The sequence below is a fragment of the Dama dama genome, chromosome 22 (genome assembly GCF_033118175.1).
Source record: "Dama dama isolate Ldn47 chromosome 22, ASM3311817v1, whole genome shotgun sequence".
Lineage (NCBI taxonomy): Eukaryota > Metazoa > Chordata > Mammalia > Artiodactyla > Cervidae > Dama > Dama dama.
In genome coordinates this window covers 45660668-45669258 of record NC_083702.1, presented here as the reverse complement: position 1 = coordinate 45669258, position 8591 = coordinate 45660668, and the positions used below count along the sequence as shown (strand labels likewise).

The 8591-nt window shown below is 53.6% G+C and overlaps 1 protein-coding gene across 1 annotated transcript; it reads left to right on the top strand.

Annotated features, from left to right (window-relative positions):
- The first annotated feature begins 248 nt into the window (after nucleotides 1-248).
- Nucleotides 249-7444, top strand: HMOX1 (heme oxygenase 1). The gene is made up of 5 exons (XM_061125408.1): nucleotides 249-407; nucleotides 1578-1698; nucleotides 3904-4395; nucleotides 5659-5758; nucleotides 6728-7444. The coding sequence occupies exons 1-5, from the start codon at nucleotides 385-387 to the stop codon at nucleotides 6856-6858; spliced, it is 867 nt and encodes a 288-aa protein (XP_060981391.1). The 5' UTR covers nucleotides 249-384; the 3' UTR covers nucleotides 6859-7444.
- The last annotated feature ends 1147 nt before the right edge of the window (nucleotides 7445-8591 follow it).

The window sequence follows — 8591 nt, the reverse complement described above, 5'->3', positions numbered from 1 at the left end:
TCAGATTCCTGGGGTATTCAAGTACCATTTCTGGGCTGGAGGCTCTGAAAGGGGCAAAATCACACTGCTGCACAGATTTCCAGAAGTTTTTTTTTTTTACGTCTTGTTTTAAATAGATTGTTTTCCAAGGGTCATATGACCGCTCCTCCTCCGCCCCCGCAGGCCAGGGGCGGGCGGGGCGCCGGCCCCCGCGGGTGTTGCAACGTCGGGCCTGAAAGTGGGGAAAGGCAGGCGGGCGGCGGCCACGTGACTCGCCCCGGGGATAAATAGACGGCGAAGTTGGGACTCGGCACAGTCGCTCTCCCGCCTCCTCGATCCAGTTCTGAGCCGTCGGAGCCAGAGTTCTCGGAGCCAGCACCGACCCTACACCTACGCAGCCGCAGGATGGAGCGCCCGCAGCCCGACAGGCAAGTGCGGGTCAGGGGACCGGCCTCTCCCGGGCAGGGCAGCTCCCTCCTCCCGCAGAGCTCCCGAGACCGAGCCGGGAAGCGGGAAGCGCCCTCGCTGAACAGGGGGGCGGTCACTTGGGGCTTTGGTGTTAGGAGGAGCTGGGTGCCAATCCCGCCCGGTGGGGCAGTTGGAGAGATGAAAGGTGATTGACATGCCTGGCTCCCTGTGGATGACCCGACGGGAGTGTTGTCGTGGGACCGACTTTGGTTTTGGTTTTGAACTCGTGCGAGTGCTTGGAGGTAGCAGTCTGCTTAATCCGGCATCCCCGCGACTGTTGGAGCCTGGGTGACAAAGCCTGGCTCTCTTACTGGGGACTCCTCTTGGCCGCATCCACCTCTGGCTAGCTGTCGAATTAAGCAGCACATCACCTCGGTCGGCTACTGAGCCCACGCTTGCAGTATGAGGGTGGCATAGTAGAGGAGGCACAGCAAGCAAGCCAAGGTCTCCTGACTAGCTGGAAACTGGCCCTGGGTTTGTCCACCTCTGAGTCTGGCTCCTCCCATCTTCCAAGAATTTGACCAGCATGTACAGAACAGGGGGTGATTTTCTGAAGGAGTGCTAGCCAGAAAGGACAAATGACACTCCTGTGGGAGGTGGATGTGGACATAAGGCAGAAATACTCCCCAAAAGGAACTGTTTCTTGGAGTAAACCTGAGTTTTACTTGAGCTTTTTTTAGTACTTTTCTGCCAGCAGAATATTAACAAGGGATCATGAGATCTGTATCTGAAACCTGAACAAAGTTAATGAGTTAAATCTTGGGTCTAAAAGCCAGTCGAAGCAATTGCAGGTGAATGAGTGTTCACCCTGCCCACCGGTGCTGCTCCCTTCTCTTCTCTATTGAGAATAATTGGCCAGACCTTTCCTGTTGGTTTGGGGGACCGGTATTACACAGCGTTTTAATAACTGAAAAGTGTGGCTGGCACCACCATCTTAAAGGTACTTGGGAACGTGGCTGTGTATTAGATGGGAACATGGGTTTCTGCAGAGGAGCCTGATAAAAGCTGGAATCTCTTTTTTAAGTCCTGCAAACAGGCAGGGGTACCCCCAGAAGCTCAGCGGTGGAAGGGACTGTGCTCAGAACCCTGCTCTCCACTCCCCTGTTCACCTCTGTGCCTCCCCTCTGCAGCATGCCCCAGGATTTGTCAGAGGCCCTGAAGGAGGCCACGAAGGAGGTGCACACCCAGGCGGAGAATGCCGAGTTCATGAAGAACTTTCAGAAGGGTGAGGTGACCCGAGAAGGTTTTAAGGTATGTGGACTGGAGGTACCAGCCTTGGCAGGGGTACATTGGGTGGGAGTGCACCCAAAGTGCAGAGCAGTGGTATAAGTGGGTATGGCTACTAGGGATGCTGAGGGACCCGATGAGCATGTTCAAGGGAATCATTTTACAGGTCATGACACTGAGGCTCAGAGAGTGGAAGTAACTTACCCGGGGTCCCACAGTGGATTCACAGCCTGCAGTGTGGTATTGTGGAGTGGCTGGGGCGGTGGTACTCTTAAGTGACCACCTAGTGCATGCTTGGCATTTTACTCAATTTTAATCAGTGCTTCAACTTTGATAAGGAAGATGAGGAAGGGAAGGCTCAGAGAGGTTAAGTAGCTAACAGAAGGTCACACAGCCTGTAAGCAAATGGGAGAGGCCAAAATTGAGCCAAGGCTGGTCTTGGTTCAGAGCTTATGCTTCTGACCTAGGTCTTATCTGCCTCTGAAGGTAAGAGGGGAGTGTGGGTTCTAGCTGGAGTACTTCCATTCCCTAATAGTAAGACTACCGGCACCATCTAACCTCCCCAGGGTACCTTTTCCTCACCTGTGAAATAAGACTTTTCAATGGCAGGGTTTCCTTTTTTTTGGACCACACTGCACAGCATGTGGGCTCTTAGTTTTCCAACCAAGGATTGAACCCATGCTCCCAGCAGTGGAAGCACGGAGTCGTAACTACTGGACCAAGGGGAATACCCAGCATGATTTCCTTAAGTGCCCATTATATTTGAGGCATGAATTTTTGCTATTACTCAGCACAGTTGTGAAATTCACGCAGGAAGAAGGAAAGCATGTGACAAAAGAACCCGGCAGGTGCTGGGCGTGAGGAGAGGCTTGTTTGGGTTGAACAGTGGGGGTGGGGAGCTGCAGCTCATCACTTCTAACACCCTGCCTTTGGCTATTGGGAGACACCTCCTACTTCCAACAGGAGAGGTGCTTCAGTGAAGGGCAATTTAACATGCAGCTCTAAGGGGCTCACAGCCCTGGGCTGTGTCCTGTGGGTGTGAGTCTAGCCCTTACTCCCTCGTTCTGCCCCCCACCCCCCTGAAAAAGCTGATGTACAGTTGCTGTAATGGGACTGAGGCAGTGGGAGTGGGGAGGTGGCCGCTGGAGTACCCCATACCCAGCCATTGTATGCTTTGGAGCTTCCTTCTTGGCCCCTGAGTTCAAAGTCAGCACAGAGACCCAGGAGAGGACCCACTGCTCGCTCAGATTGTGCTCTGATGGAGGTAGCGTGTTTTATCACCACGGTCCAACTTCAGTGCTGACTACCTGGTTGCATCTAGTGCTTTCCCTGTCATCCTCCTGACCCGCTCACCTGCCCCAGCACTCTGTGATCAGATTACCCTTCTTTGCAAGGAAGGGAACCAAGGCTTGCCTTGTGCAGATTCACTCGGGCCCCAGATTGCCTAGAGAGGGCGAGTGGTTTTATCCACCATCACCCAGCTGAGGACTGGCCGAGCGGAGTTAGGACCAGGTTGGTCACAGTTGAAAACCCAGGCTGCACTGTACCAGGCTGCCTGGGTTTCTGCCCTGGTGAGAGACCGTGCTCCCATGAATAATTAAAGGCTCAGAAATCACCTGAAAACCTCAACCGGAACATCTAAACTGTGTCCTCTTTCAAACTCAAAACTAGAAAATTAATGTGTAATGGGAGTTACCCGAGCTAAGGGGCACTGGGCTGTCCCCCAGCCCAGCTTTCAGAGGTGATGGGGTTCAGAGGGGTCTTCTGGGGAGAACTGTGCCCTGCAGATGGATCCCCAGAGGTCACAAGCCAGAAAGAGGTGCCTGGCGTCTCCTGTAAGCACTTTAATTCGGTTACTTTCTCCAGAAAGCCATGCCTGTGCGTGGCTCCATTTCTGTTTCTTACTAGCTTTGTGGCTTCTGTGTCTCATGCCCTCTCTGAGCCTTAGTGTCTTTTCTGTAAAGTGGGCATAGCCATTCCTTTGTTAGACTTTTCCAAGGATGAAGTGAGGATTCGTATTTTTTCCAGTGTGATAAAAGGTTTTTAGGCTCAGACAATGCACAATGAAAATTTTCTCCTGTGACAGTTTCTCTGGCTGCCACAGGGGGAGGGTTGGAGGGGCCGGCAGGAGGTGGGAGCCCAGCCTGGGGAGGTGACAAGGATGACTCTGAAGGCGATAGTGCGAAGGGGCTGGATGCTCTGATAACGACCTGCTTGCTCTGGTTTCAGCTGGTGATGGCGTCTTTGTACCACATCTATGTGGCCCTGGAGGAGGAGATCGAACGCAACAAAGAGAACCCCGTCTACACTCCCCTCTACTTCCCAGAGGAGCTGCACCGCCAGGCCGCCCTGGAGCAGGACATGGCCTTCTGGTACGGGCCCCGCTGGCAGGAAGCCATCCCCTACACGCAGGCCACCAAGCGCTATGTTCAGCGGCTCCAGGAGGTGGGGCGCGCCGAGCCCGAACTGCTGGTGGCCCATGCCTACACCCGCTACCTGGGCGACCTGTCTGGGGGTCAGGTTCTCAAGAAGATCGCTCAGAAGGCCCTGAACCTGTCCAGCTCCGGGGAGGGCCTGGCCTTCTTCACTTTCCCCAATATCGCCAGTGCCACCAAGTTCAAGCAGCTGTACCGCTCCCGCATGAACACGCTGGAGATGACCCCCGAGGTCCGGCAGAGGGTCCTGGACGAGGCCAAGACCGCCTTCCTGCTCAACATCCAGGTGAGGGTCTGGGCTGTGCTGCGTGGCCACCCCTGCCTCCAGTTGCTCTTCCAGGGACGTTTCTCGCAGGGTGGGGGGCGGGGAGGGGTCAAGGGTCATGGCTAAGGGCAGGGGCTTGGGGTCCGGGGTTCCAGTTCTGTCTGTCACTTACCTGGCGGGGTGATCTTAGGCAGATCCCTTTCTTAATCACTTTGTACTTCAGTTTCCCCATCTGTAAAATGGGGATATAATAGCACTTAGCTCACGGAGTTGTTGTGACTGCTTAAATCTATCAAGTCCCCAGAGCAGGGCATGTCACAGGGTCAGCCCTCGAACATTAGCTACAGTTATTGTACAATGTGAGCGTCACCATTGTGGCATTCTGTGACAACTCCCTGTGACAACATACAAGTTGGCTGTGTGCTCATATGTAGCCAGGTTGGCACTGCAGGGCTCACGGATGCTGCAGACCTGGCCTACACCATCTAGGCCTCTCAGCCCAGCCAGGAGGCATGATCCGTCTTTCTACAAGTGTCTCAGATCCAGGGGAAGATGGGTTTTGCCTTGAAGGCGGATCTCTTAGGCAGAGCCGGGGGTGGGGGGTATTCCCAGTGGGGGTGAGATTCCTCCTAACCCTGATGTTGTAGAATTCTGTCACTCTTCTCCTATCTGGAGGCCCTGTGGGAACTGGGCTCTTAGTTTATGCTCTCCTGGCTCCTTATTCCCAGCCTGGGACCCCCAGAAGAGATTGGCCATAGCACTCGCTATTGAGCAATGTGCGTCCTTTGCATACCGCTAAAAGATACCCAGCAGACCTGGTCAGTCTTCTGAGAAAAGCTGTATCTTTCAGAAAGGTGGTGTAGAAAGAACAGGCGCTTTGGAGCCACGGCCCCATGGGAGGGCTGGCCCTTGCCGCTTGACCTCTGGGTTAGCCACCACCCAGGCACTGAATCTCTGGAGCGGCAATGACCTGGTCTGTAACCCTGGCTAATGAGTACCACAGAGCATTGAGTGCCTGCTTGGATACCACTCAAGACATGGTACTTTGCAAAGGGACCCAGCATATGGGCATGAGTGGCCATTCAGAATGGCTGTTACTGGGAAGCATTTGGGGAAGAGCAGGCAGGCGAGTTAATGCACTTGTGACATCTTCTCTCAAGCTGGATGTTCAGTATTTTTGCTGTGATATTGTCCTGTCCTGCTATTTCCCCACCAAACCTCAGACCTCCCATCAGCAGGCCTGGCCCCACCGTTCATGGAGACGTGCCTTTTGTTCTCTTGCAGCTGTTTGAGGAGTTGCAGGGGCTGCTGACCCAGAAGGCCGAGGACCGTGAGCCCTCGCAGGCACCAGACCTTCACAGGCGAGCCGGCAGCAAGGCGCAAAGTGAGGGCCTCCTGGGGGCAGTGTGTGGAGGGCACATGGCCCAGCCGTCTGGCTCTGGTGTCACCTGGCTCTTCTGTCTTCTCCATGGTTTAAATGAGAAGTCGGGGGTGGAGCCAGCCTCCACCTGGATGACCCCTCTGCACCTCAATCTCCCCAGTTCTAGAATCGGAGGGGGTGGGCTGGTTCTAGGTCACTTTTGAGTATTCAAAGATTACTCTGAAGTCATGGCAAGTCTTCCTCCCCCATACACACACATAATTTAGGTCCCTTGGGGGCCTGTTAATGGTTCCCTAGCAGAGACCCCCTGACGTGGGGCTAGGGGCCCAGGGCAGCTTCTAGTTATTCCCCCGCAGTTGATGCAGGGTCCTGTCTCGGTTTAGTCCCTCCCTCAGGCCTCTCAAAGAGCTCTCTAGGGGGTGGCAGTGCTGAGAGAACATGTGGAAAACTTCCAGAGCACCAGAGTGCTCCACAGATGTTCCCTCCCTCCCTGTGGGCGAGAGTGTGGCTTTGGGAGTCAAGGGAGGGGAGGGGTGAAGCTCGGCCACCTGCTTGGCAGGTCATCTCAGGCCTCTGCTCCTGGTGCCACCATAGCTCACCTGTGCCAGGACTACATGGACCCCTCTGTTGGTGGGGTTTTGCGGGGAACATTGGAATGTGGCCATTCCTGATGAGGTTACCCGGTGGGGGTGAGGGGACTCAGCCCTAATACATCAGTTCTCAAACTGTAGTCCCCCGGGTATCCCTGGAGAGTACTTCTCACAATCTGGCCGAAAATGGAAGAGTGGACAGATTGGAGAAGTAAGCAAGCTCCCTGTCTCAGGAGGTATCCAAGTAGTAGCTAGAGGGCTACTGGTTGGCATCTAGCAGGGACTTCACTAGACTGAGCTGAGGTGGCTCCAGTTTTTCTGTGAGGTCAAATGGCCCTGCTTCCATCCTCTGGAAGTTGACATCATCTCCCTTCTCTTTCAGACTCGGCTCCTGCCAAGGCGTCCAGTGGGAAGCCCCAGCCCAGCGTCCTCTCTCAGGCACCTCTTCTGCGATGGGTCCTCACGCTCAGCTTTCTGGTGGCCACGGTCGCTGTGGGGCTTTACGCCATGTGAATGCAAGTGTGCTGCCTCCTGGGGGCCATGAACTGTTTGTGGAAAGGGGCAGCCCCTTGGCTGGCTTCCTTACCTTGAGCTTGGGGCTTGGGGGCAGCCGCCAGGGCTCCTACTGTCTCCCTGCGTCCGTCTCTTCTGGATAAAAGGAGCCTGAGACATCTCCACCAACCCAAAGTACATCCTGTCAGTAACCTGAACTTCAGAGTGGGACAAGGGGTCCCCCCGACCTCTCAGCACTCTCCCCTTCCTGTTCCTGCAGCAGAGCCCAGAAGATGTAGCCAGAGCAACAGCTGTTGTGAACCTCCGAAAGCCTTGGGTCTGAGGTCCCTCTTTTGACCCGCTGTGACCGGCCATGGCAATTTTTGTATATGTTCAGATGTTGTGTCTTATGTTTCCGTCTTGTTTTTGTTGGAGCCACTTCGTGTTCCTGGCTCAGCCTGAACTGTGGTATTCTGTTGTGTTCTATTCTGTTCTTATAGCAGGGTAGGGGTGGGTTGTGGCGGGTGGGGAGGGAAGTGTTTAACAGGACTGTGGCCTTGATTGCTAACTTTCATGTGAAATAATAAACTAAATGGCCTGATAGTAACTTGACGTCTTTTTCTTGGGCTCTGTTACCCTTGGGGAACTGACCTTTTTTCCTCACTTGTTTCTTGAAAGTCTGGTGGGCGGAAGGGGTGAAAGTGCGGGTGACAGCTGGTTTGGGATGTTGTGCTCTGTACGGAGGGTGGTGGGGGTGACCTTGAAACAGGCAGTGGGCACGTCTTTGGGGTGAACCCTGCTTGGTGGAAGACCGCTTTACCAAGGACGCGATTCACTGTAAAGCTGAAATGAGCAAATTCTGGAATAAGATTTGTGTCTTGTACAGTGAATCGTAGGGACTGGAGTAAGAACCCTGGTTCAAACCCCTGGTTTTCTTTCTGTAACTGCCTTTGGGGTTAGGTATTAAGCCTTCTGGAGCTCAGTTTTGTCACCTTTAACACCAATACAGACCCAGCTCACCTGTCTTGAGAAGCAAATGAGATGCATGTAAAATACCAATAGCACATGATATGAACTCTTATGTTCATATGAAATGAGGGAGATCAGTGTTCTGTGATTCTTGTTAAGGGATTCTCTACTGTGTGAGTCCCCTCACATGATGTCATCTCATTTGATCCTCAGAAAAACTGAGTGTTATCACTTCTAGAGGGTCAGGAAGGATTTAAACCAGGTCTGGCCAGCTCTAGGTCTCAAGATTTTTCCACTGTCCAAAGTGCTGAAAGTGTGTTAGTTGCTCAGTAGTGTCTGACTCTTTGTGACCCCCATGGACTATAGCCCACCGGGCTTCTCTGTCCATGGAATTCTCCAATACTAGAGTGGGTAGCCATTCCCTTCATGGGATCTTCCCAACCCAGGGATTGAACTCCAGTCTCCCATGTTGCAGGCAAATTCTTTACTGACTGAGCCATCAAGGAAGCCCCGAAGTCTTAAAAGCCACTGAAAGTAAAAATGTAGTCCCCCAGTCTGGGAGAGTGAAAGCCCCAAGTTGAAAGTGTATTTAGCCAAAGCAAAGGACAAAGCTTTTCCTTAATGAGACTCGAACGTGAACACTGGGAACCAGGAGACCTCTGTTCCTAGTTCTGGCTCTGTGAAGTAAATCTGGAACCTGGTCAAGTCACTTCACGTCTCCATTTGCTCGCTGGCAAACTAACAACCACCTGCCTCCCACAGCTGGTAGGAGGGTCCAGGGGTCT

Bases quoted from the DNA above. Each gene is read 5' to 3' on its own strand.
- HMOX1 (XM_061125408.1), top strand. From the start codon at position 385: ATGGAGCGCCCGCAGCCCGACAG. The intron at 408-1,577 runs GCAAGTGCGGGT...TCCCCTCTGCAG, and splicing joins GAGCGCCCGCAGCCCGACAG to CATGCCCCAGGATTTGTCAG. The intron at 4,396-5,658 runs GTGAGGGTCTGG...GTTCTCTTGCAG, and splicing joins CCTTCCTGCTCAACATCCAG to CTGTTTGAGGAGTTGCAGGG.